At 52.9% G+C, this 27,939-nt stretch overlaps 2 protein-coding genes across 2 annotated transcripts; both read left to right on the top strand.

Moving 5' to 3' along the window:
* The first annotated feature begins 242 nt into the window (after positions 1-242).
* Prx (periaxin) lies at positions 243-14,880 on the top strand. Its single transcript, XM_052168214.1, has 6 exons — positions 243-302; positions 388-486; positions 609-734; positions 4,533-4,689; positions 10,180-10,376; positions 10,970-14,880. The coding sequence occupies exons 3-6, from the start codon at positions 708-710 to the stop codon at positions 14,669-14,671; spliced, it is 4,083 nt and encodes a 1,360-aa protein (XP_052024174.1). The 5' UTR covers positions 243-302; positions 388-486; positions 609-707; the 3' UTR covers positions 14,672-14,880.
* A 3,683-nt stretch (positions 14,881-18,563) lies between these two features.
* Hipk4 (homeodomain interacting protein kinase 4) lies at positions 18,564-27,838 on the top strand. The gene is made up of 4 exons (XM_052179775.1): positions 18,564-19,028; positions 25,020-25,376; positions 25,744-26,592; positions 27,653-27,838. The coding sequence occupies exons 1-4, from the start codon at positions 18,564-18,566 to the stop codon at positions 27,830-27,832; spliced, it is 1,851 nt and encodes a 616-aa protein (XP_052035735.1). The 3' UTR covers positions 27,833-27,838.
* The last annotated feature ends 101 nt before the right edge of the window (positions 27,839-27,939 follow it).

Here is a 27,939-nt window from a genome sequence, read left to right as displayed (position 1 = left end):
GATGGGTGTGAGCCACCATGTGGTTGCTGGGATTTGAACTCAGGACCTCTGGAAGAGCAGTCAGTGCTCCTAACCACTGTGCTACCTCTCGAGCCCACGTCCAGGCTTTTGAGACAGTGTCTCACTACGTACTCCAGGCTGGTCTGGAAATAACCATAAGGCACTTGAGCACAAAGAGCCGTCAGAACCAGCACAGGGTCGGGCTCTCAGGTCTACCAAAGGACAGGAGGTAATCCTACTGTGTGTTGTTCTTCCCAGAGCCCCAGACCCAGGAGGCCCAGGGAGCCGGAAGTGACCCTCAGGTGAGAGCCGGCTGGTCCCACATACTCCTCTCTACCTCCCCCAGGCCTGACTGACGCTCCCATGCCCTTTGTCTCTCCTTGGCAGGCAGCAAGACCTCAAAGGAAGAGTGAGATTCCCGCCTACAGCTGTGCGGCACCCCGAGCAGGGCTCCAGTCAGGAGAAAAGACCATCACTCAGGAAGCGGTGAGGGGCCCCACTCTCCATCCGCCTGATGCCGCCGCCCTTGCACCAGACTTCTCCTGCGAGCCCCGTCGTCTCTACCCCACAATCCCTCCTTGCCTCAAGCCTCCATCTTGTGTCCCCAGGCTCAGCGGCAGCTGCTCCATGAGGAGCTAAAGCTAGTCCTACAGCAGAAGGAGGAGAGGAAACAGGAGCCTGAGACCCAGGTGACTCCCTGCAGAGCTATGGAGGCCAGGAGCCGCAGCGCTGAGGTGGGTGTCCGCAGGTTACGGTGCCAAGAAGGCATGTTCCGGCTTCTCTGGGCCTTGGGATCCCCCCCGCCCTAAGCTGGAAATAGTAAATGTGAGGGAGAAATGAACATATGTCAAATGCTCAGCACAACATGGGGCTACAGATGAGTGTGGTGGCTCAAGACTGTCATCTTAGCTTTCAAGCTCAAGGTCAACTTGGGCAATTTAGTAAGGCCCTGTCTCAAAAAGATTAAAAAAAAGTGTCACTGGGGGTAGAATACCCTAGTATGCACAAGGCCGTGGATTCAAGCCTCAGTACTGATGATGATGATGATGATGATGAGGAGGAGGAGGAGGAGGAGGAGGAGGAGGATGGTGAAACCCACTGTGACTGGAGGTGTTCTCTTGGTCCCAGACTGTGCATATGTCCACAAAGTGAACCGTCCATGTGCCCAGAGATGGGGACCACTGCCCCGTCTCCCCAGCGGGGAAGCTGAGGCTCCCAGAAGTTAGGTCACCTGCCTAGGGCTGCACACAAAGCAGTAAAGGACTGGATTCGCCTTGTGGGTCTCCAGGTCCTTCACAGTGACTTCGCACGTTCTCAGCTCTTCTCCGTAGTGGGGTGTTTTGACTCAGGGTCTTATTCTGTATTCCAGGTTGGCCTCTAACTCACAGTAGTCCCTCTGCCTCAGCCCCTTGAGCACAAGTGCTAGAGTAATTTTTTATTTTTTATTTATTTTTAAATTTATTTTGTTTTTTTTTTTTGAGATAGGGTTTCACTGTGTAGCCCTGGCTGTCCTGGAACTTACTCTGTAGACCAGGCTGGTTTCAAACTCAGAGATTTGCCTGCCTCTGCCTCCCAAGTGCTGGGATCAAAGGTGTGCGCCATCATTGCCCGACCAGTGCCAGGATCATAAGCATGCACCCATGCCTGGTTATACTAGTCTTTTCTGATAAAATATTTCTGTTGAATTTTTTGTTTTTGTTTTTTGTTTGTTTATTTGTTTTTTTCAAGACAGGGTCTTAAGGCTCTGGGTGTCCTGAAACTCACTATGAATACCAGACTGACTTCAAACTCACAGAGATCCACCTGCCTCTGCCTCCGAAGAGCTAGGATTAAAAGACTGTGCTATCACACCCAGGTCTTTTTTAATTTATTTTAAAATTATTTGGGAGCTGGGCAGTGGTGACGCACACATGCTTGGTGTCAGTGGAGATCAGAGAAATATGTCAGATCTCTGGAGAGTTTGAACCCCCATGTGGGTGCTGGAGACTGAAACAAATCCTCTGGAAAAGCAGCCAGTCCTCTTGACCCCTGAGCCATCTCTCCAGCCCCGGGGTTCCTTTTCTTTTTCTTTCTTTTTTTTTCTTTTAAAAGTTTGTTTCCATTAATTTTATTATGTATGTTATATGTGTGTGGATGTCAAGGAATTAATTTTAGGGACCGGGTCTTTTCCTCTACATGTAGCTTCCAGAAGACTGCACTCGGATCATCAAGCTTGGCAGCAAGTACTGTACCCACTGAGCCCACGTGACTGCTGTGTGCAGCCCTAGGCAGGTGACCTAACTTCTGGGAGCCTCAGCTTCCCCGCTGGGGAGACGGGGCAGTGGTCCCCATCTCTGGGCACATGGACGGTTCACTTTGTGGACATCTGCACAGTCTGGGACCAAGAGAACACCTCCAGTCACAGCCGTCGCTTTCAAATTCGATGTTAGCATGTGTTTTTTTGTTTGTTTGTTTGTTTTTGTTTTTGTTTTCTAGACAGGGTTTCTCTGTATAGCCCTGGCTATCCTGGAACTCACGCTGTAGACTAGGCTGGCCTCGAACTCAGAAATCTGCCTGCCTCTGCCTCCCAAGTGCTGGGATTAAAGGTGTGTGCCCGGCTGGTTTTTTTTTTTTTTTTTTTTTTTATTGTATTGAAGAAATTTTTTTTAAGATTTATTTATTTATTTATTATATGTAAGTACACTGTAGCTGTCTTCAGACAACAGAAGAGGGCAAGTTAGATCTCTTTACGGATGGTTGTGAGCCACCATGTGGGTGCTGGGATATATATATATATATATATATATATATATATACACACACACACACACACACATACTCATCATGTGGTTGCTAGGATTTGAACTCAGGACCTCTGGAAGAGCAATCAGGTTACCCGCTGAGCCCTCTTTCCAGACTGATGTTAGCAGTTTTAACCTCTTCTACTGAGTACTACTATAAGTACTGGGTGGCTCTACTTACAAAGAAGCCTCCTTAAGGCTGAGGGTGGCAGGCAAGGGGGTCGTGGCCTATAGCGTCCTGGGGTGGAATACCTAAGGCAAGGCTTGGCTGTTGAATGTGCTTTGAGGCATTAGCTAAGTCACTTTATCTTTGTAGGCTTTACGGCCTTCCTGTGACTTCCCAAAAAACACGGGGAGACACAAGATGTTGCCCAGAGGGGAGAGGAAGGGCCATACCGTTTCAAGAAGCACCCCCCCCACACACACACACACACACACACGCACACAACTAATGTCCCACATTCCCCTGCTCTAGTGCCTTGGGGCCACTGCAGTAATCCTGGCATCTAGTCTAGGCCTGATTTTCCCTCTCCAAGCTCCTCCTGGCTGGTCGCAGGGCTTGCACTCACCCAAGCCCATCCATGCCTGTTCAGGTCTCAGTTCAGAGCCAGACGTTCCTTTCACGCCGCCCAACGTTGCAGTGAGGCAACAGGCCCAGAAGTGCAAGGTGCCCCACAAAAGCGTGTGGTTTCCTAGACAGAATGAGACCTCTCGCTTCCCCTTCTGGGAAGCAGATGCGAACCCTCTAGCATGTTTCAGAGCCAGGGCCAGCAAATACCACGGATGCCACTTCTGCTTCGGTCACATTCATTACCCACGCACCCCCCTTCACTGGAGTCCCTTTCCCGGAGGAGGTATGCATGTCTTGGAGTTAGAGAGCTCGAGACAGCATTCTCACACAGTCAAGCCCACGGAGGGCAAGACCCCATTCTTCCATCCCGCATGGCTTAAGGGCTGCCTCCCTTTATCAGAAGCATGCCTGTGTTCTGGAGGAGTAACTATTATCAAGTCGAATATTTTATAGAAATGTTTTGGTTTCTTTAGTTTTGTGCTGGGAATGGAATTCAGAACCTCGTGCGTGCTAGGCAAGAGTTCTACCACTGGGGTAAATCCTTAGGCTTCTTGTGTAGTTATTAAAGCCCCACCTGGTCTTTAGAATATGGATACTGGAATTGGTATTTTGTCTTATGACTTTAATCCCAGTACTTGAAGGAGGATCTCTGTGTATTCGAGGCTTTCTAAGGTGTTCTGGGTTACAGGTGTCCCTGTCTCAAAAATAAAAGGAAAAGAAGGAAGAAAGGACAATTAATAAGCTTTTCTTTCTTTCTTTCTTTTTTTTTTTTTGTTTGTTTTTTTTTTTTTTTGTTTTTCGAGACAGGGTTTCTCTGTGTAGCCCTGGCTGTCCTGGAACTCACTCTGTAGACCAGGCTGGCCTCGAACTCAGAAATCCACCTGCCTCTGCCTCCCAAGTGCTGGGATTAAAGGCGTGTGCCACCACAGCCCTGTAAGCTTTTCGAAATCACTTAATTTGGCACTTCGAGTCCTGCCCCAAGCTCTTGCCCCGCCTATTCATCACCTCTTCTTCCAGCCCAGCCCCGCCCCTTGCTTTTCCGGACCCCGACCCTCCCAGAGTGCGACCGGGAAGGGAGAGTTTTTAACCACAGCGCGAGCCCTAGAGAAGGAACGCCATGGCGATCTCAGGGCGAGTTGCCGTCTTGGAGCTCCATGGTGACTCCTTGCTGTCCCTCGCAGGAGCTGAGACGAGCAGAGTTGGTGGAGATTATCGTGGAGACCGAGGCACAGACCGGGGTCAGCGGCTTCAACGTAGCAGGCGGCGGCAAAGAAGGAATCTTCGTCCGCGAGCTGCGAGAGGACTCGCCGGCAGCAAAGAGCCTCAGTTTGCAGGAAGGTAGGCGTGGTCTGGATGTGGCAAGGCGGAGCCGGTCTATGGGGGCGGAGTTAATTATCTCCCTTGGCCATCGCGCTGGAGGCGTGGCGTAGGAGGGCGTGGCGATGCTGGCCTGTGGAGGCGGAGTTAGGAATCTGCTTTTGGTCCCGGGCCTGGCGGGGGCCTGGCGGGGGCGTGGCGTGGTGGGTCAGGGTTGACCTGCAGGGGTGTGGTTCGGTATCTGCCTAGAGTCCTGGCAGGATGAAACTGAAGTTGTGCTTATTTACTAAGAGGCGGGGTTAAGGGGTTGTGGTGAGGCTTTCCCTGTTCTTCTAAATCTAGCTCCTCAAGCATGCCAGGCGCTTGTTCTACCACCGAATTATATATCATTCATTGTTTTGGGGGCTCGGAAAGGAGCCCAGGCCCGCGTCGAACTCGCTGTACAGTTGAGGGTGAACTTACTCCATCTTCCAAATGCTAGAATACAGGCATGCACCCCCATGCCCATCTTTCAAATCCCTTTTTAAAATTCCATGTCTAAGTTGTTCGAATTGGCCTTGAATTTTCTGTGTAACCCTGGCTAGGTTTAGACTTAAAAAATAATTATTTTATTATTTTATTTGTATGGATGTTTTGCCACCAACTATGTCTGTGTGCCATGTATCTGTTGTACCCCTGGAGGCAGAAGAGGGCTCGGAATCCCCTGTGCGCCGCCAAGTGGGCGATAGATCCTTCTGAAGAACAGGGAGCATTCTTAACTGCTGAGCCCATCTTGCCAGCCCTTGGTCCTGAACTTTTGATCCTTCTGCCTCAGCCTCCGGGGCAGCTGGGATGACAGGCCTGTGTGACCATGCCCAGCTGGCACTATGATTATTTAGGGCCAGTTCATTGTCTGTGTTGGACTCCCAGAACCCTCGTGATATTTCTGTGTCTCCATATTTTCATCTTTAAATGGGAATAATTAGCACTGATCTCATGGGGTTATTATGTAGCTTAAATGAGTCAGGTTTTGAAAACAGCAAACAGATAAGTGTCACACAGTAAGTAAGCACTATGTAAGTGCTAATTAATGTGTTATTGGGACAGGGGAAAAGGGGTGGAGTTAACTTGAGATGGAGAGAGGCGCTTAATTAAATGAAAAATGTTTTTAAGAAATATGGATTTCTTAAACCGACTTATGTATTGCACATAGCAATTACTCTTTTTTTAATTATTTATTTTTTTAAATGTATGCGTTCAATTTTGTCATACTGGGGATGGAACCCAGGGCTCTTTGGACTTGCTAGACAAGTGCTCTATACACTGTGCTCCCAGCTCTAGGCAAGCACTCTAGCAATGAAGTACATCCCTGCTCCATAGCAATATTTACAAGCATCTGATTGCTTTACCATGGCGAACAGAACACAGAAAGGTCCCTGCACTTACGAAGCTTACAGAATAGCGGGAGGCGGCTTTGAAGGGCTCATAAGGACTATGACTTCTTTTTTTTCTGAGACAGGGTTTCTCTGTGTAGCCCTGGCTGTCCTGGAACTCACTCTGTAGACCAGGCTGGCCTCGAACTCAGAAATCTGCCTGCCTCTGCCTTCCAAGTGCTAGGATTAAAGGCATGCGCCACCACTGCCTGGCTCTTTATTGTAATTTCTTGAGACAAAGTCTCCCTCTGTGGTCCAGGCAAGCCGTAGATTCCTCCTGCTCCAGCCTCAGGGTTGGGATGGCAGGCAGGCACCATCAGACCCAGCAAACGTTGTAAATCAGAGCTGTCTCTTGCACACTGACTGGAGGTGTGGAAGGGCACCTGGGGGGGTAGACAGTCTACCCTTCACATCTCTGAATTCTGCGTTTGAGGATTCAGCCCATCGGAGACTGAAAATATTTGTGCGTGTGTGTCCCGGGGGTGGTGGGGGGGAGTGCCCATACTGAACATGTCTGAACTTTCTTCTTTCATTATTCCCTAAGGAGCTAGAGATATGGCTCTGCCGTTAAGAGCATTGCTAGTCATGCAGAGAACCAGGGTTCAGGTCCCAGCACCCACACTGTGGCTCACAACTGCCCCTTACAGGGGTCATGTGTCCTCCTCGGGGCTCTGCATGCAAGGAAGCAGAGTACTCAAACGCACAGCGCACAGCGTGAGAACGAATCTTACAATCAAAGGAACAAACTGTTTATATAGGCTTTACATTGTATCATGGGTAATTTGGAGATGGTGGGGCGGGCCTTTCATCCTGGCAGCCCTGGGGAGGCTGGGGCAGGAGAATCGTGGGTTTAAGGCTAACCTGGGCCACACAGGGAGATTTTGTCTCAAACAAACCAACCAACAAATTATGTAAGTGTCCAAAGCAGGAGAATGGAAAGTTCAGGGTCTGCCTCAGTCGGGCAACTTAGCAACATCCTGTCTCAAACAGACCAGAGGACGGTGGTTCTGACTCAGTGCAGAGTGCTTGCTTCGAGTTCCTAAGTGAGAGCCCTGGGGTGTGGCTTAGTGGCAGAATATTAGTCTAGTAGGCATATTAAAAAAGGTTAGCCTGAAGAGATGGCTCAGCATTTGAAGAGTGTTGGTTACTCTTCCAGAGGACCCAGATGATGATGATGAGGAGGAGGAGGAGGATGATGATGATGATGATGAGGAGGAGGAGGAGGAGTCTTTTTCTTTTGAGACAGGGCTTCTCTGTATAGCCCTGCCTGTCCTGGAACTCACTCTGTAGACCAGGCTGGCCTCGAACTCAGAAATCTGCCTGCCTCTGCCTCCCAAGTGCTGGGACTAAACCCGGCTTGGACCCAGGTTTTATTCCTCATGGCCACATGGTAGTTCACAGTGAGTCTGTGACTCCAGTCCCAGGGGATCCAGTGCCCTCTTCTGACTTCTATGGCACCAGGCACACAGAAGGAGCATGTGAGCAAAATGCTCGCTCACACATTAAAAACAAACAAAACCTCCGGGCAGTGGTGGCGCACGCCTTTAATCCCAGCACTTGGGAGGCAGAGGCAGGTGGATTTCTGAGTTCGAGGCTAGCCTGGTCTACAGAGTGAGTTCCAGGACAGCCAGGGCTACACAGAGAAACCCTGTCTCAAAAAACAAAAAACAAGCAAACAAACAACCACTAAAATATAATAAAACTCCAAAATTTTACATACACATTAAGTACAGGGAGTGCAGGGTGGATGTATATAGGTTTTGTGCAAATATTATGTTTACATGAGATTTGTACATTCACAGTTTTAATACTTGGGTGGATAGTACTCAAAAACTTCCCTGCAGAGATTGGGGGTTATAAGTGTAGAGGGGAGCATTCAAAGATGGAAGTATAAATGTGGGTGTTAGAAATAGACATCTTGGGCTGGAGAGATGGCTCAGTGGTTAAAAGCACTGACTGCTCTTACTGAAGGTCCTGAGTTCAAATCCCAGCAACCACATGATGGCTCACAACCATCCATAATGAGATCTGTTGCCCTCTTCTGGGGTGTCTGAAGACAGTTACATATAATAAATAAATAAATCTTTTTAAAAAAGGTGTTCTTCAGATCTCCAATTCCTTTTCCATCTATGCTGACTGCAACAAACATCTTAAAAAAAAAAAAAGGCTGGGCGTGGTGGCGCACACCTGTGATCCCAGCACTTGGGATGCAAAAGCAGGCGGATTTCTGAGTTCCAGGCCAGCCTGATCTACAGAATGAGTTCCAGGGCAGCCAGGACCACACAGAGAAACCCTGTTTTGAACCCCCCCTCCAAAAAAAAAGAAATAAAAGAAATAGATATCTTAGCTGGGTAGTGGTGGCACATGCCTTTAATCCTAGCACTTGGGAGGCAGAGGCAGGTGGATTTCTGAGTTCGAGGCCAACCTGGTCTACAGAGTGAGTTCCAGGACAGCCAGGGCTACACAGAGAAACCCTGTCTCGGAAAAACAAAGCAAAACAAACAAACAACCAGAAAGAAATAGTGATCTTACTAAGCTTCACAAAATTCCCCAGTCCTATAACCCTAGTGCTCAGGAGGCTGAGGCTGAGGACTGAGAGTTTGAGGCCAGCCTTGGAGTCATAGTGAGAAAGAGATCGAGAGCAGCCTGAGCTACACAGGGAAACCCAGCTTAGAAAGCAAAAACAAACAAACAAGGCTGGACAGATAGCTGAGCGGTTAAGACGCTGGCTGAAGAGAGGACCAGAGTTTGTTTCTGACACCCTTGTTGGGCAGCTCACAACTATCTGAAACTCCAGTTCCAGGAAATCTGAAGCTCTCTCTGGTTTCTGTGGGAGCCAGCATACACACACACACACAAGTACACACACACATACACATATACACACTCACACATATATAAACACACATACGCACATACAAACACACATATAGTCACACATACATACACACATATAAACACACATATACACTCACACATATACACACATACACACATACACACATACAAATACACATACACTCACACACACATACACACTAAAACAAACACACACTCACATATACTCACACACACATATACAAACATGTGCACACATACACACTCATACACACATATAAACACACACACAAATACACACACATATGTACACACACACTCACACACTCAGATAACCAAAAATAAAATAAATATTAAAGCAGACACAATAAAGACTATTGCCAGGGGCTGGAGAGATGGTTCCTTGGTTAAGTGTGCTGAGTTCAGTTTCCAGAGCCCACGTCAGGTAGCTCACGGCCACTAGTAATTCTGGCTATAAGGTATGCGATGTCTCCTTTTGGCCTCAGAGAGCATCCGCATAAACAAAGCACATGTACACACCAGACATCCATAAAAAGCAGCGGGGAGAGTGTAGCAACACACTTCTTTAATCCCAGCACTTGGGGGGCAAAGGCCAGTGGATCTCTGTTAAACTGAGGCCAGAGTGTCTGTCTAGGCAAAGGACTGAAGGTTCTGTCAGGGTGTCTGTCATATGGATGTGTAGTACTGGAGACTGAACCCAGGACAGCCTTTGTACTAGGCAAGTGTGCTCTGTAGCAGAGCTACATCTCCAGTTTCAACAGCGAACTCGAATGAGCTCTAGAGGATGAGGAAGGCACCATCCACAGAGGGTAAGGCACCTGCATGTGGGTTAGCTACTTCCTAAGCCACAGCTGGGCGCACTTGAGGTGGAGGCAGAGGGTGAAGGGGTGAAGATCATCGTCCTTGGCTCTGTAGTGAACCCACTTACATGAACCCCAGGTGGGTGCTCAAGGATGCTACTTTTTGATTCTTATCTCACAAGGGACCCTCTACTTGAATGATGATGGAAAAGGAGAGCGGATTGGTTCCTTCCGGAAAGGGGCGTGGCTAAAGCCAATGGGACCACTTTCGCTCTTAGAGCCCTAACCTATGAAATTTCCTCTCAGGCCAGAGAAGCCTATGCTATGCAGGGTCAAAATCTGGAACTGGGCCTCTCTGGGCTAACTCCTAGGAAGTGGGCGGGCCCAAGTGTGGGTGGAGTCAGGTGACACCCCAGAACTCACCTCCACCTTGCTTGCAGGGGACCAACTGCTGAGTGCCCGTGTGTTCTTTGAGAACTTCAAATACGAGGATGCACTTCGCCTGCTGCAATGCGCCGAGCCCTACAAGGTCTCCTTCTGCTTGAAGCGCACCGTGCCCACCGGGGACCTGGCACTGCGGCCCGGGACGGTGTCTGGATACGAGATGAAGGGCCCGCGGGCCAAAGTGGCCAAGCTGGTACGCGTGCTAAGCCCGGTCCCGGTCCAGGACAGCCCTAGTGACCCGGTCACTGCGTCGTAAACCCTACTCCCTGCCACCGTGGCCCATTTTGACCCTCTGTCTTGTCACTAACCCAACACTAATTTGCCCTCTGCCCCTTATTCGCTCTCCTAAACTCCTTTCCTGTCAAGGGGTGCACCTATCAGCAGGTGGGTTTCACCCATCCCACATGCACCCCGGGCTCATTAGGGGTCATGGAGTCCTGGAAGGCCAGATTCTAGCCTAATGGCTGTTGGGTTACTGAGTGACCCAAGTTTCTTTTCCTCTCAGGGTCCCAGTTTCCCCATTTCTATAAGAAGGATGTTGGGGAAATTCCAGAATAAGGGCCTGGAATTTTGGGGTTCCCATTGCCATCCCTCTGCCCACTCTGAGATTCTGAATTACTGTCATTGCCTTCCTGGGGTGAAGTGACAGGCAGGAAGGTGGATGTGTTTTGGGGTATACCTTACCCCAAAACTTTTCCCAGCCTGGTATAGTAGGTGGGTTAATTTTCTGTCTACCCCCAGCCTCCCACTGTCCCACAGCCTCCTGCCTCTCTCCTCTCTCCTCAGAACATCCAGAGTCTGTCCCCTGTGAAGAAGAAGAAGATGGTGCCTGGGGCCCTGGGGACCCCTGCAGATTTGGCCCCTGTTGACGTCGAGTTCTCTTTTCCTAAGTTCTCCCGACTGCGCCGGGGTCTCAAAGCCGAGGCTGCCAAGGGACCTATCCCAGCTGCCCCTGTCCGTCGGCGTCTCCAGCTGCCTCGGCTACGTGTCCGAGAAGTAGCTGAAGAGGCCCAGGTAGCCCGAATGGCGGCGGCTGCTCCTCCCCCGAGGAAGGCCAAGGCAGAGGCTGAGGCGGCCACAGGAGCTGGCTTCACAGCCCCTCAGATAGAGCTAGTTGGGCCTCGGCTGCCTAGTGCTGAGGCGGGGGTCCCTCAGGTCTCAGTTCCCAAGGGGACCCCATCAACGGAGGCAGCCAGCGGCTTTGCCCTTCACCTGCCCACCCTGGGGCTGGGAGCCCCAGCTGCACCGGCTGTGGAGCCCCCAGCCACAGGAATCCAGGTTCCGCAAGTGGAACTCCCCACCCTGCCCTCTCTCCCCACCCTCCCCACCCTGCCATGCCTGGACACCCAGGACGGGGCCGCGGTGGTGAAAGTCCCCACCCTGGATGTGGCAGCTCCGTCTGTGGGGGTGGACCTGGCTTTGCCAGGTGCAGAGGTGGAGGCCCCGGGGGAGGTGCCTGAAGTGGCCCTCAAGATGCCCCGTCTAAGTTTCCCCCGTTTTGGGGTTCGAGGGAAGGAAGCTACTGAAGCCAAAGTAGTCAGGGGCAGCCCCGAGGCCAAAGCAAAGGGTCCCAGGCTTCGAATGCCCACCTTTGGGCTTTCTCTCCTGGAACCCCGGCCCTCTGGCCCCGAGGCTGTTGCTGAGAGCAAGCTGAAGCTACCCACCCTCAAGATGCCCTCTTTCGGCATCGGTGGGCCTGAGGTCAAGGCCCCCAAAGGGCCTGAAGTAAAACTCCCTAAGGTTCCTGAGGTCAAACTCCCGAAAGCGCCCGAGGCGACCATTCCAGATGTGCAACTCCCTGAGGTACAGCTGCCCAAAATGTCAGACATGAAACTTCCAAAGATCCCTGAGATGGTCGTACCCGACGTTCGCCTTCCGGAAGTGCAGCTGCCCAAAGTCCCTGAGATCAAAGTCCCAGAGATGAAGCTCCCGACGGTGCCCGAGATGGCCGTGCCTGAAGTACGACTCCCAGAAGTTCAGCTCCCGAAAGTTCCAGAGATGAAGCTTCCGAAAGTGCCTGAAATGGCCGTGCCTGATGTCCGACTCCCAGAAGTTCAGCTCCCGAAAGTTCCAGAGATGAAGCTTCCGAAAGTTCCCGAGATGGCCGTGCCTGATGTCCACCTGCCGGAGCTGCAACTACCCAAAATGTCTGAGGTGAAGCTCCCAAAGCTGCCCGAGATGGCCGTGCCTGACGTTCGCCTCCCGGAAGTTCAGCTACCCAAAGTGCCGGAGATGAAACTCCCTAAAATGCCTGAGATGACCATGCCCGACATTCACCTCCCGGAAGTTCAGCTGCCCAGAGTGCCTGACCTTAAGCTGCCTGAAATGAAGCTTCCAGAAATAAAGTTCCCCAAAGTGCCCGAGATGGCCGTGCCTGACGTCCCCCTTCCAGAGCTGCAGCTGCCCAAAGTGGCTGACATTCGGCTGCCTGAAGTCCAAGTGTCACAGGTCCCGGAGGTGCACCTTCCCAAGGTGCCACAGATGAAGTTGTCCAAGGCTCCTGAGGAGCAGAGGAAATCTGCGGGGGCGGAGCAGGCAGAAGGGACTGAAGTTAGTTTCAAGTTACCCAAGATGACCATGCCCAAGTTGGGGAAAGTGGGTAAGCCTGGGGAGGCAGGTATTGAGGTTCCAGACAAACTCATGACACTTCCGTGTCTGCAGCCAGAGGCCCGTGCTGAGGTGACCAGTGTTGGGGTCCCTTCCCTCTCTCTACCCTCTGTGGAGATCGACTTGCCTGGGGCCCTGGGCCTGGAGGGACAAATCCAAGAAGCGGTCTCGGGCAAAGTGGAGAAGCCAGAGGGCCCCAGGGTGGCAGCGGGTGTTGCAGAGGCGGGCTTCCGTGTGCCCTCTGTGGAGATTGCCCCTCCTCAGCTGCCCACAGTTGAAGTCGAGAAAGAGCAGCTAGAGATGGTGGAGATGAAAGTCAAGCCCACTTCCAAGTTCTCTCTGCCCAAATTCGGACTTTCAGGGCCCAAAGCTGCCAAGGGAGAGGCGGAGGGGTCGGGGCGAGCCGCCAAGCTGAAGGTATCCAAGTTTGCCATCTCGCTTCCCAAAGCTCGGGCAGGCCCTGACGCTGAAGCGAAGGCCCCCGGGGAAGCGGGGTTGCTGCCGGCCCTCGATCTGTCCATCCCACAGCTCAGCCTGGATGCTCAACCGCCCCCAGGCAAGGCGGAAGTAGCAGGGGCCGATAGCAAACCTAAAGGGTCCAGATTTGCTCTGCCCAAGTTTGGGGTGAAAGGCCGGGACTCTGAGGCTGATGTATTAGTGGCGGGGGAGGCTGAGCTTGAGGGGAAGGCTTGGGGCTGGGATGGGAAGGTGAAGATGCCCAAGCTGAAGATGCCATCTTTTGGGCTGTCCCGAGGAAAGGAAGCAGAAATTCAGGATGGACGTGTCAGCCCTGGGGGGAAACTGGAGGCCGTAGCCGGGCAGCTTAAGATCCCTGAGGTGGAATTGGTCACACCCGGAGCTCAGGAGCCAGAGACGGCCACCAGCGGAGGGAAGCCATCAGGCCTCCAGGAGTCCCCCACTAGGCAGGTGGCTGCAGAGGGCCAGGAGGGTGCGCAGAGGGTGTCCGCGCTGGGTATCTCTTTGCCTCAGGTGGAGTTGGCGAGCTTTGGGGAGGCAGGCCCTGCGATCACAGCCCCTTCTGCAGAGGGCACAGCGGGCTCTAGGGTGCAGGTGCCACAGGTGATGCTGGAGCTTCCCGGAACCCAGGCGGCGGGTGGTGATGTGTTAGTGGGTGAGGGCATCTTCAAGATGCCCACAGTGACGGTGCCTCAGCTAGAGCTGGATGTGGGGCTGGGCCACGAAGCCCAGCCTGGTGAAGCAGCCAAGAGTGAGGGAGGCTTAAAGCTGAAGTTGCCCACACTGGGGACAGGAAGCAGAGGAGAGGGCGCGGAGCCCCAGGGCCCCGAGGCCCAGCGCACCTTCCACATCTCATTGCCTGATGTGGAACTCACGTCACCAGTGAGTACCCACGCTGAGTACCAGGTGGCTGAGGGCGATGGCGACGGCGGGCACAAACTCAAGGTTCGGCTGCCCCTGTTTGGTCTGGCGAGGGCCAAGGAAGGCGCAGAAACTGGAGAAAAGGTTAAGAGTCCTAAGCTCAGGCTACCCCGGGTGGGCTTCAGCCAAAGTGAGCCGGTCTCTGGAGAAGGCTCTCCCAGCCCTGAGGAGGAGGAGGAAGGCAGTGGGGAAGGGGCTTCCGGTCGCCGGGGGCGGGTCAGGGTCCGCTTGCCACGTGTAGGCTTGGCTTCCCCTTCTAAAGTCTCTAAGGGACAGGAGGGTGAGGCGACCTCCAAGTCCCCCGTTGGGGAGAAGTCACCCAAATTCCGCTTTCCTAGGGTGTCCTTAAGCCCCAAGGCCCGGAGTGGGAGTAGGGACCGGGAAGAAGGTGGATTCAGGGTCCGACTGCCTAGTGTGGGATTTTCAGAAACAGCAGCTCCAGGCTCCACCAGGATTGAGGGAACCCAGGCTGCTGCTGTCTGAAGCCCCGGGACAGCTTTGGATTCCACCCCCCTTGTCTTCCCATCCCCCATCCCAGCTTCCCCATTTTGTGTGTGACATTACTAGCACTAATCCCCAGAGGGCTTGAAGGCGGGCAACTGACTCAGGCAGGAGCCGGTGGCCTGTGCCACCTCACTGGCCGAAGTGCCTGTATATCATGTCAAGCTATGTGAATAAAATAATTCAAAAGGTTGCCATGTGTCTTGGTCCTTGTGTGGGGCACAAGGTCTCTTCTTGTTCCCCATCTGGTTTATGCAGTGTTATCTCAGCTTCAACTTAAAATCTTGCAGCCTGCTGGGCGGTGGTGGCACACACCTGTAATCCCAGTGCTCTGGGAGGCAGAGGCAGGCTGATTTCTGAGTTCTAGGCCAGCCTGGTCTACAGAGTGAGTTCCAGGACACCCCAGGGCTATACAGAGAAACCCTGTCTCGAAAGAAAAAACAAAAACAAAACAAAAAACAAAAACCAAAGAACCAAAATTTTGCAGCCTTGGGGACTAGAAAGATGGCTCAGAGGTTAAGAGCATTGGCTGCCTTCCAGAGGTCCTGAGTTCAATTCCCAGCAGTCACAGGGTGGCTCACAACCATCTGTAATGAGATCTGGTGCCCTCTTCTGGCCTGCAGACAGAAATCTGCATACAGCCTCAGCCTCTCAGTGCTGGGATACAGGCAAGCACCTGCCCTTGCCCTGCACAGTTCCCAGAGGCCTTTGGGAAGCACCTGTGGAGCGATCCCAGCAGACTTCATTTTACTTCTGGTGGAATGTGCCACCATGCCTGGTTTTACATGGTGCTGGGAATGAGCTTACAATCTCACCCATGCTCCACAAGGACTCCACCTCATCCCACCCCACCCCACCCCGACTCTACCCCTGGGCTACACCCCAACTCCATAACGTTTCATGTCAAGTTTCACTAAGTTCCAGGAGCTGACTTTGATCTCACTCCGTAAATCCCCTCTCAGTTGTTTTCAATCCTCCTGCCTCAGCCTTCGGAGACTAGCGAGGATTACAGATTGATGTCAGCAAGGCCACCAGGCTAGGTCCACGCTCCCTTCCTTTCCTGTCTTTCCGGTTTGACTGCCCTGTGTGCTTTGGGCTCCACCCAAGGAGGCTCCTCCTGTTTCTTTCTTTGGAATCGACGTTTCATTTCTGAGTCTCAGCTTCAAATACTTGGGCTGCCATTGAGGACCAGGCCCCAGGCTCCTGAGCAGCCAACATGGCTGGGCCTCGGCTCCTGGGTCTGTAGGCCACACTTTCCCCTGCCCTATTGCTACTGGCAGGGATCTAGGCTGCCACTGTCTTCAGTGTATGTCTCTCTGTGACATACACTCCAAGTTCAGTCTTCTCGACATGGGCCACTGCCGCTCTCTGTGTACAGCACACACACACACACACACACACACACACACACACACACACACACACACCTGCACACTCATGCAGTTGTGAAGTTCTAGTATAGAAAAGAAGATCGAGGGGCTCTCACCCGCTCCTGCCCTGACTCCCCACTCAAGTCACTGGTCCTCTGATCCTTTGACTGGACAGGCGTTAGTTATCCTCACCTGTGGTGGACTGTCCCGCAACGCAGCATTTGGTCTTTCTGCACCAGCACTTTACTATTATTATTATTATTATTATTATTATTTTAAATGAAAGGTCTCACTATGTCTCCCTGGCTGTTCTGGAACTCAATCCGTACACCAAGCTGACCTCAGACTCACAGAGAGCCACACCGACCTCGGTCTGGTCTTCTAAGTGTTGGGATTAAAAGCGTGTGCCACCAAGTTCGCTTCCAGCAGGCTCTTCTCGGTTTACCCGGGGTGTTTTTGTTTCCCTTCTGACTTCTCGCCAAAATGTCAAGCTTCTTTTTATTTTATTTTTATTTATTGGTTTTTCAAGACAGGGCTTTTCGGCCTTGGATGTCCTGGAACTCAGTAGACCAGGCTGGCCTTGAACTCACAGAGATCCACCTGCATCCACCTCCCGAGTGCTGGGATTAAGGACGTGTGCTACTACAGCCTGGCAAGCTGCCCCATCTTCTATGGTTTCCTTACCTAGACTCAGAGCTGACAACTATCCGACATCCCTCCATTTTTCTCAAGGAGCCGGCTGTTGCCGAAGTTTTTGGTGATGACGCCATACACCATATACTGGAGATGTGTGTGTGGCAGTTGCTATCCTGTCTCTGGGAGCCTCTGGCTCCCAAATGACTGATTTAAGCATAAGCTCTGGGGGAGGGGGGGGAAGCCTTTTGTTCCCTGCTGGGCAGCGGTTGTGTTCACCTTTAATCCCAGCACTCAGGAGGCAGAGGCAGGCAGATCTCTGTGAGTTCAAGGCCAGCCTGGTCTATAGAGTTCCAAGATAGCCGAGACTACACGGAGAGACCCTGTCTCAAAAAAAACAAAAACAAAAAAGAGTACTTGTTGCCTTTGCAGAGGACCTGGGTTGGATTCCCGCCTTGAAGTTCACAACCATGTATAACTAGTCACAGCGGATATGATGTCCTCTTCCGACCTTTGAAGGCAGCAGGCATGCGCCTGGTGCATAGACATGCATACAGGCGAGCACTATACACAAAATAATACAGTAAGTAAATCTAGAAAGAAAGGAAAAGAAGGTAGATTTTAACAAAAATGGCCTGAGTGGCAGGGCAGTAACAGTGATGTGACGTGAATAAATAAATATTAATTAATTAGGGGGCTGGAGAGATGGCTCGGCGGTTAAGAGCACTGACTGCTCTTCCAGAGGTCCTGAGTTCAATTCCCAGCAAACACATGGTGGCTCACAACCATCTGTAATGCAATCTGACGCCCTCTTCTGGTGTGTCTGAAGACAGCTAACGTGTACTCATTCATATACATAAAATAAATAAATCTAAAACAAAACCATATAAGGAATAGAAAATGTATGGAAGAGAAAGACTAAGACAGGGAGAAACGGAGATGTTTTGCCTTTTGTTTAGCATTGATTTCTGGAACCGGATCTTAGCGTCTTCTGCCACCTACTGTCCCTTGTCTATGTCACCTTCTCACTGACTGCCCCATACCTTGTCATAGGTATGTCATACCTTTCTTCCCTCCTTAACCCTTTCAGTACCTCAGCCTGCCCTCCTGCCTTATGGAGGGTTTCACCCAGTCGTGCCTGAACCCCTCATGCGCCTGGGTCCTGCCTTAGTCTCCTTGCTGGCTCTGGGCCCTCCTTTCTTGCCTTCTACGGTTTGGCTTTCTTCATGTCTGACTGAGTGGTCATTCCCTTGCTTAAACCCTTCATGGCCCCTAGTGTCCGGTTCAAACTTTTTAGCCTGCATTCAGTGCCTCTTACGACCTGGATCTTACTCTATCCACACAACCCCTCCACACACACACACACACACACACACACACACACACACACGTCTCTAACTTTCTTCACTCTCACGTGCCTGTAGGTATGTCCCGTTTCTGAACTCCCAAGGTCACCGAGGAAAATCTGAGTCCACCCTGTCAGCTTCTCCAGGATTCCGCCAGTGGGTGGGGGAGGGGTCCCAGCGCAGCACCCCACCCCCCTCCGTTCCAGTCTGGGACCCAGGTCTCTAACAACAGAATCAAAGCCACTCAGCAACGCTAGAACCCATTCAGGGGGGCCTGAGCCCCCTCATCCCAAGCCAAGAGGGCTTTGGGGGAGGGGTGCAGCCCCTGATAGACTCACCGTGTGGCCAAGGGGGTCAAGGGGCGTCAGGGAGACAGGGGCTGAACTCATAGGGAGAGACACAAGTGTGGTAATCTTTCCCCCGCTAGAAGGACTAGCTAGGGGCCATCATCAGGGTGGGAGGTCTAGGCGACCAAGCCAGTTGTTCAGGAGTAAAGGCAGAGTAGTGACTAGCAACCAAGGTACCATGGCCACCATCCAGTCAGAGACTGACTGTTATGACATCATTGAAGTCCTGGGCAAGGGCACTTTTGGAGAGGTGGCCAAGGGCTGGCGTCGGAGTACGGGCGAAATGGTGGCGATCAAGATCCTAAAGAACGATGCGTACCGGAGCCGCATCATCAAGAACGAGTTAAAGCTGTTGCGCTGTGTACGAGGCCTGGACCCCGACGAGGCCCACGTTATCCGCTTCCTCGAGTTCTTCCACGACGCCCTCAAGTTCTACCTGGTCTTTGAGCTACTGGAGCAAAACCTCTTTGAGTTCCAGAAAGAGAACAACTTCGCGCCCCTTCCTGCCAGGCACATCCGCACCGTCACACTGCAGGTGCTCAGAGCGCTGGCGCGGCTCAAGGAGCTAGCCATCATCCATGCCGACCTCAAGCCTGAAAACATTATGCTGGTGGACCAGACCCGCTGCCCCTTCAGGGTGAAGGTGAGTGAGGCTGCCTGGGAGGGAAATGGCTGTGCTTGGACCTGGGAGGCTCCGTTAACACGCGGGTCTCCCTGGCCAGTTCCGTGAGGCAGCTCCGAGTGTCCCTGGATCCCATGCTGCCCCTCCTTGGTGCTGTCTGGCCATCTTCTGTATGCCATGCCACTTCTTGTTTTGTGTTGTTTTTGAGACATGGTCGATGTGGTGCAGGCTGGCCTTGAACTCACGGCCTAGCAGAGGATGACTTGAACTCATGACCTCCCTGCCCTCCCTGCTTCCACTACCTAAGTGCTAGTCACCTAAGTCACCACAACCAGCTTGCTTTGTTGTTTTCTTTTTTGAAGACAGGAGCTCATGGAGTTCAGGCTGGTCTGGAGTGGGTTTCCCCGCCCAAGTCCCTGGATTGCAGGTATTCGCTGCCATGCCTGGCTTCTCCAGCTCATCTCTGAGGTCCTTTCTATAGAGGACTGGGGGTCTTCCGTGCTGCCCCTCTAGGCCCTGGCGGCTCCCCCACCCTGCCCATTCAGCTTACCTCTTCGGGCTGGCGTCCTCATGGGGGAAACGGTAGCAGGGTAGGAAGTCAAGTGTGTGGTGGATGTGAGAAGAGAGACAACAGGAGAGAGAGGATGTGGGGATCTGCTCAGACACGGGAACTGGTGGACAGGAAGGCCACACTTCAGGACGTCTTGAGGGGGAAGAGAAGGCCATGGAAGAAGGGAAGAGTTTACAGGTAGAAGGAACAGCCAGGACAAAGGCTCTGAGGCAGGAGCATGCTGAAGTATTCTAGCAACACACAGGGGGGTTCTGTGGGGTTGAAGCGGAAATGATGGTGGGGGCAAAGAGGAAGAAAATGACATCAAGAAGGAGGGGGTGGGACTGCACAGATCCTCACAGGCACAGGCGATTGGTCTTGCTCTGGTATAAGTATCTCCCCATGGTTTCACAACGTATCGCTGGCGCTGGCGCTGGCTGGCCTTGGACTTGCTATGTAGATCAGGCAGGCTTCAAACTCCTGGGAGATCCTCCTGCCTCTGCCTTCCAAACAGTGGGATCAAAGTCACACTCCAACACCCTAGGCTTACAGACAAATTCAGGGCAAAAGGATGTGCTCTGATTTAGATGCTCATGGGGGGGGGGGGGCGGGTAGGACCAAGAAGGCAGATGGGGTCCCAGGTAAAAGATGGAGCTGGGGCATTCGTGGATTCCCAGCAGATTTTAGCGCTAGAGACAACAGGATTAGAATGAGTGGATGGGTTTCACAGTGTGAGGAAGATGCTCACTGGGAGCAGTTGCTGGGGAGATGTTCAGATCGTAAAGTCCCTACTGAACATGCACAGGGGTGGGGTGAGGTGGGGAGGGGGTGGGGAGGGCTCAGTTCTGACCTCTAGCATCCCCATAAAGAGACATCAGTGTAGGGGAGCTAGAGACAGGAATATTCCTGGAGCTTGATGGTCAGCCAGTGTAGCCAATCAGCAAGCTCTGTGTTCACTGAGGGGAGGGGTTTATCTCAGATATATAAGGTAGAGAGTGATAGACATCCAATGCATGTGAGATGACACATATGTGCATACGCATACAAACAAGTACACACACACTGGGGCTGGAGAGATGGCTCAGCGGTTAAGGGGACAGACTGCTATTCCAAAGGTCCTGAGTTCAAATCCCAGCAACCACATGGTGGCTCACAACCATCTATAAAGAGACCTGATGCCCCCTTCTGGTGCATCTGAAGACAGCTAGAGTGCACATTAGATGTAATAATATTACATCTAAAAATCTTGAAAAAAATTTTAAAAACCATGTATACACACACATTTAGAAAAAGAAGGGCCAGCCGGGTGGTGGTGGTGCCTTTAATCCCAGCACTGGGGAGGCAGAGTCAGGCGGATTTCTGTGTTCGAGGCCAGCCTGGCCTACAGAGTGAGTTCTAGGACAGCCAGAGCTACACAGAGAAACCCTGTCTCAAAACAAACAAAACAAAACAAAAACAAAAAAAGAGAAAAGAAAGAAAAAGAAGGGCCGGCAAGATGGCTCAGCCTGTCAAGGTGCTTGCTGCGAAGCCCAAGGGCTTGAGTTCAGTAGCCAGAACCCACATGGTGGGAGCAGAGAACTGACTCCCCGACTCTCAGGAGTTATCCTCTGACCTCCACACATATGCCACTGCATTTGCATATGCCCTCTCACTAAATTAGTAAGTTTAAACAAGAAAAAGTGTGAGGGGGAGTTGGGCATAGAGGCAGACACCTATAATTCCAGCACTGCACAGGTGGAGGTAGAAGGATCAAAAATTCAAGGTCATCCTTGGCTGTGAAACAGGTTCAGAGCCAGCCTGCGCTTTCAAGGTCTGTCTGCACCGTGTCTTTAAAAACCATATGAGGGAGGTAGAGGGGACTCCACTGGAACCAGCGCCTACTGGTCTAGACAGATGCAAGGTGGTTCTACCCTCCGTGCCTGTTCCTGACCCTGGGTGGGCACCTGAGCTGTCCCCTCTTCCCCCTAGATCCTGCTTCTGCCAAGCCTCGGTCTGGGCCTCCTCAGCCTCCTCAGCCACCCCTCCTGTGCCTCCTCCGCCAGAGTTCAGACTCCTCTGCCTGCTTATCTGTCAGCAAGGCACTGGTGGGTGATGACTGAGCTGGCACCAGCACCCAAGGGCGGGGCTGGACCAGAGCTGCCTGTTCTGTGCCTCTCCCAGCCCCCCAGTGAATGTCAGAGACACAGAGACAGGAAGAGATGGATGGACGGAAGGACAGTGAGCCAAGTGGAAGAGATCCCTGCAGACCTAACAGGGTTCACACAGCACCTGGGGGTCACTGGCAGCCCTCCAGGGCTTTTAGAACGAAGGGACCCCACAAACACTGGCTCAGTGTCCCTGAAGCGCTAGAGGGTGCTGAGTCCAGACAAGTAACTACTTCATGATTGGCCTTGTGTGCATAGAGGTGAGGGTTGGCTAAATGAAAGGCTGAGAGGGAAGCTGTGACCTGCACTGCGTCACAGGGATTCACAGTGAGACTGGCAGAGCGCCACCTGGTGGCGAGGGAAGGACAGGCACCTGCTGCCGCGGCCCATGGATTACCAAGAATCTGTAACATACTGAAGGCCTTCAGGGAGTTGTCAGTGTCTGAGGGTGAAGATTTTAGAGGTGGTACCTTTCCAGTCCATGACACAGAAAAAACGACAGACACTGGAATATGAGAGAGATTAGCTGAAGAGGCAGTTGGAGGGAGAGACAGAGAGAGAGACAGAGACAGAGAGACAGAGCCACCACCAGGTGGTGGTGGCTCATGCTTTTAATCTCAGCACTTGAGAGGTACAGGTACAGGCAGAGGCAGAGGCAGAGGCAGAGGCAGAGGCAGAGGCCAGAGGCCAGAGGCCAGAGGCCAGAGGAGGCCAGAGGGCAGAGGGCAGAGGGCAGAGGGCAGAGGGCAGAGGCAGAGGCAGAGAGGCAGAGGCAGAGGCAGAGGCAGAGAGGCAGAGGCAGAGGCAGAGGCAGAGGCAGAGGCAGAGGCAGAGGCAGGTGGATCTCTGAGTTCTAGGCCAACCTGGTCTACAGAATGAGTTTAAGGACAGCCAGGGCTATACAGAGAAACCCTGTCTCAAAACACACACACACACACACACACACACACACACACACACACAGAGAGAGAGAGAGAGAGAGAGAGAGAGAGAGAGAGAGAGAGAGAGAGAGAGAACGAGCCAGACCTGGTGATACATGCCTATAATTCCATATACTCAGGCTGCTAGAAATATCATGAATTCAAAGCCTGCCTCAAAAACCTAAGGCCAAAATCCTCAGCATAAAAAGTGAAGGCCCAGAGTGGTGGTGCACACCTGTGATCTCAGTCCGAGACACTCGGAGTCTGGAGGACAGGGAGTTCAGAGTCACCCTAGACTACACAACAAGTATGATGCTAGTCGGGGATCCGTGAAACCCTGTCTCAAAAGAGCAGACTCTAGGCCAGGCAGGATGGCGTGCGTGTGCGCACATGCGCCTTTGATCCAAGCACCCAGGAGCCAGAGGCAGCAGGTCTCCATGAACCAAATCCAGCCTGTTCTACAGTGTCTCAAAATAAAACAAAACCAACACCTAAACACTCCCCACCTAAGTTCTGAAAGGGCCAGGGAGCTGGCTGGGGAGAGGGTTCGTTAACTGCCCAGACTGTCCCGGCAGAGACCACAGTGTTTCCCAGCATCCATGCGAACAGTTCGCAACTACCTGTAATTTCAGTTCCAGGAGCATCTGATTCATTTGATCTCAGAGGATTCCAATTGTGAATTGTGAATATGTGGGTTCTTGAGGGTACACACACAATTAGAATAAAAATAAACCTAAATGATTCTTACAAAAAAAAATAAAGAAAAGCTAGCTCAGTAGCAGAAAACATGAGGCCTAAAGTTCTCCAGGACAATGGAAGACAGACACACAAATCAAAGGAGGAAAATACTGATTAGTCTAAAACGCCTACTCATGTATCATTCATTCTTTCCTGGACCCTCCAAAGTGCCAAGCACTAGTTCCAGGCCTCTAGAGACACAGCCTTGGAGAAAATACAAAGCTCTTGTCATGGGGCTGGAACCCGATTCCCTGCAAGAGCGGCGAGTGCTCTTAACCACTGAGCCATCTCCCAGGCCTAGCGGGGTAAGTGCTTGCTGCACGGGAGCAGAAGATCCTACATTCAGATCCCCAGGAATCCCATCAAAGCTGGGCTTGCTTTTATAGTCCCAGGGCTGAGGGACTGGAAGGGAAGACAAGAAGACCCTGAGGGCCAGCGGCCCAGCCATCTTGCCAAAGTAGTGAGTTTCAGATTCATTGAGAGACCCTGCCTCAAAAAATAAGTTACAGCAGTAGAGGAAGATAGAGCACCTTTGGTCGTACACACGTGCACATGCACATGGGTGATGACACCAACATATGCCTATAACACCCCTAACACACACACACACACACACACACACACACACACACACACACACACACACACACACACAAGTTATAGTATGTAAGATGATGTTAAAATCATAGCTGGGAGCTGGGTGTGGTGATGCATTGCAATAATCCCAGCCCTTGGGGAAAGGACAACAGGAATTCAAGGGCATCCTTGGCTACATCACCAGGTTGAAGCCAGCCTGGGCTACATGAGACCCTGTCTCAAAACTGGCCAACAGGACTGGAGAGATGGCTCAGCAGTTAAGAGCACTGACTACTGACTGCTCTTCCAGAGGTCTTTTTTGTTTGTTTTTGTTTTTAGAGACACGGTTTCTCTGTACTACACTAGCTGACCTGAAACTCACTCTGTAGACCAGGCTGGCCTCGAACTCAGAAATCCGCCTGCCTCTGCCTCCCAAGTGCTGCGATTAAAGGCGTGCGCCACCACCGCCCGGCATCTTCCAGAGGTCTTGAGTTCAATTCCCAGCAACCACATGGTGGCCTACAACCACCTGCAATGGGATCCGATGCCCTCTTCCGGTGTGTCTGAGGATAGCAACAGTGTACTCATATACATAAAATAAATAAGTGAATCTTTAAAAAACAAACAAGCAAAGGACAAGCCAGGCAGTGGTAGCACACACCTGTAATCCCAGCACTCTGGGAGGCAGAGGCAGGCGGATTTCTGAGTTCGAGGCCAGCCTGGTCTACAGAGGGAGTTCCAGGACAGCCAGGGCTACACAGAGAAACCCTGTCTCAGAAACAAAACAAAACAAACAAACAAACAAAAAAAGCAAAGGACAGCGGATATTGGTGAACACTTAAGCATAGAGACTCAGACATGGAGCCAGACCTGTCACTTAACCCAGAAGCAACAGCTAGAGGACAGGGACAGGGACAGGGACATCCATAAGGAAGGAAGTGTAGAAGGTACAGAACTAGACAGACACAGGCGGATCGGATGGCAGGGATGAGTCCCAGGAGGGGCCTAGTGTATCATCTCTACCACTCCACCAATCCAGCTGCCCTGCGTTCCATCCCCTCCGCCCTCCCTCTGCCCTCCACAGGTGATCGACTTTGGCTCGGCCAGCATATTCAGTGAGGTGCGCTATGTGAAGGAGCCTTACATCCAGTCCCGCTTCTACAGGGCCCCAGAGATCCTGTTGGGGCTGCCCTTCTGTGAGAAGGTGGACGTGTGGTCTCTGGGCTGTGTCATGGCCGAGCTACATCTGGGCTGGCCTCTCTACCCAGGCAACAATGAGTATGACCAGGTGCGCTACATCTGTGAGACCCAGGGCTTACCCAAGCCCCATCTGCTGCACGCGGCCCGCAAGGCTCACCACTTCTTCAAGCGTAACCCCCACCCCGATGCCACCAACCCCTGGCAGCTGAAGTCCTCTGCTGACTACCTAGCTGAGACCAAGGTATGAGAGGAGCAGGCAGGGTGAAGACGGGGTGGGCTGGGGGCGGGGCGGGATACTATACCACAAACAACCCAGGCTTCCATCGGGGAAGACCAGAAACTTGAGTTGGTTGTCAGACTGGGGTAGGCTCGCAAATCTGGTGGGACATGCACACTGAAGGTCACAGCCATGTCTCTCTGGTTGGACTGAAGGTCTAGGTGAAGGGTGGAGACTGAGTTAGCTCACATAACCTTCCCGCAGCAAGAGAGCTTCCAGGGAGATCATGGGCAGAAGTCAGGGGGATCCCACTTGGCTCCCACAACGGGTGATTTTGGGAGCCCTGAGTACCTAGGTACATGGCAGGCTGGTGTCCCCCATCCCCTACCAGGTCCGGCCTCTGGAGCGCCGCAAGTACATGCTCAAGTCCTTGGACCAGATTGAGACGGTGAATGGCGGCGGGGCTGTGAGCCGGCTGAGCTTTCCAGACCGGGAGGCCCTCGCGGAACACGCAGACCTCAAGAGCATGGTCGAGCTGATCAAACGCATGCTGACGTGGGAGTCGCATGAGCGCATCAGTCCCAGCGCGGCCCTGCGCCACCCCTTCGTGTCCATGCAGCAGCTGCGGAGCGCCCACGAGGCCACCCGCTACTACCAGCTGTCGCTCCGTGGCTGTCGGCTGTCCCTGCAGGTGGATGGCAAGCCACCCCCACCTGGCATAGCCAGTGCAGAGGACGGGCCTCCCTACTACCGCCTGGCGGAGGAGGAGGAGACTGCAGGCCTGGGTGGTGTCACGGGCAGTGGGGCCTTCTTCAGGGAGGACAAGGCTCCGGGAATGCAGAGGGCCATCGACCAGCTCGACGACCTGAGTCTGCAGGAGGCCAGACGGGGGCTGTGGAGCGACACACGGGCCGACATGGTCTCTGACATGCTGGCCCCACTCAAAGTAGCCAGTACCAGCCATCGAGTCCCGGACTCGGGCCCGGAGCCCATCCTGGCCTTCTACGGCAGCCGCTTGACCAGCCGTCATAAGGCCCGCAAGGCCCCAGCAGGCTCCAAATCTGACTCCAACTTCAGTAACCTCATTCGGCTGAGCCAGGCCTCGCCCGAGGATGCCGGGCCCTGTCGGGGCAGCGGCTGGGAGGAAGGAGAGGGCCGAGCGGCCTCCACAGAGCCATCTGTCATCCCGCAACGGGAAGGAGATGGGCCCAGCATCAAAGACAGGCCCATGGATGCTGAGGTGAGTGGTACGCACGCACTGGCACCCACCCTGAGCATAACTGATGGTGGTGCACAGGTGACACGGCCTTGCTTCCTACAGCTGCAGCATTTGTCATCTCAACACAGGCCTAAGATTCAGTAAACAGGGTGACAAGGCTCGGCTCACACCAATACCCTCTGGACTGGACAAGGCTTATACTAACCCTCATTAAGGATGGGGCAGAAAACAGGCACCTAGTGATGGGCTTGTTAAAAAAAATGGGTGAGGTGCTGGGTGGTATGGTATGTTATCCGTAATCCGAAGAAGCTGGGGCAGGAGGGTCATCTCAAGGTCAAGTCTAGTTTGGGTCATATCGAGATCCTATCTCAAACCCTCCCCACCAAAAGTTACAGATTTAATTCTGCAATAGTGTCCTTGCCTAGCATCTACCAGTGAGAGACTGGGGACTCTCCCTCAGTGGTACACAGAGTGCTTACCAATGTGAGGGGCTGGGGCATGGCTCAGGGGTAGAGCCCCTGCCTAGAATCCCCCAGTGAGGGGCTGGGGCGTGGCTCAGTGGTAGAGCCCCTGCCTAGAATCCCCCAGTGAGCGGCTGGGGGCGTGGCTCAGTGGTAGAGCCCCTGCCTAGAATCCCCCAGTGAGGGGCTAGGGCGTGGCTCCATGGTAGAGCCCCTGCCTAGAATCCCCCAGTGAGGGGTTGGGGGCGTGGCTCAGTGGTAGAGCCCCTGCCTAGAATCCCCCAGTGAGGGGTTGGGGGCGTGGCTCAGTGGTAGAGCCCCTGCCTAGAATCCCCCAGTGAGGGGCTAGGGCGTGGCTCCATGGTAGAGCCCCTGCCTAGAATCCCCAGTGAGGGGCTGGGGGCGTGGCTCAGTGGTAGAGCCCCTGCCTAGAATCCCCAGTGAGAGGGGCTGGGGGCCTGGTCCAGAGGCAGAGCATTTGCCTGGTCTGCCCAGGTTTCCATCCCTAATACCTTATTGCACAGGGTGTGAGGCCCTTCACACCTGTCCACTCCTCCCAGTAGACTTGTACACACCTCAGCAGGTACCCATAATTCTTGCTGTTCTTCTCCCCTCCACAGAGGTCAGGCCCGGAGCTCTTCGACCCCAGCAGCTGTCCTGGAGAGTGGCTGAATGAGCCAGAATGGACCCTAGAGGGCATCCGGGGGTCTCGAGCTCAAGGGCTCCCAGCTCGCCATCCCCACCCACACGGGCCACCCAGGACCACCAGCTTTCTGCAGCACGTTGGAGGGCACCACTGATGGGGACTCACCCCTATCGTTTGATGGGGTCTGAGCTAGCTGGGCTGGCGCCCCCCCTCTTGACCTGAAATGGCATCTTAGAGCCATCCTCTGAACCTACAGATTAT

This window comes from Apodemus sylvaticus, chromosome 1 (assembly GCF_947179515.1).
Source record: "Apodemus sylvaticus chromosome 1, mApoSyl1.1, whole genome shotgun sequence".
NCBI classification, from domain to species: Eukaryota; Metazoa; Chordata; class Mammalia; order Rodentia; family Muridae; genus Apodemus; species Apodemus sylvaticus.
Note: the sequence above shows the minus strand (reverse complement) of the source record. Positions and strands in the feature narration are given on the sequence as shown.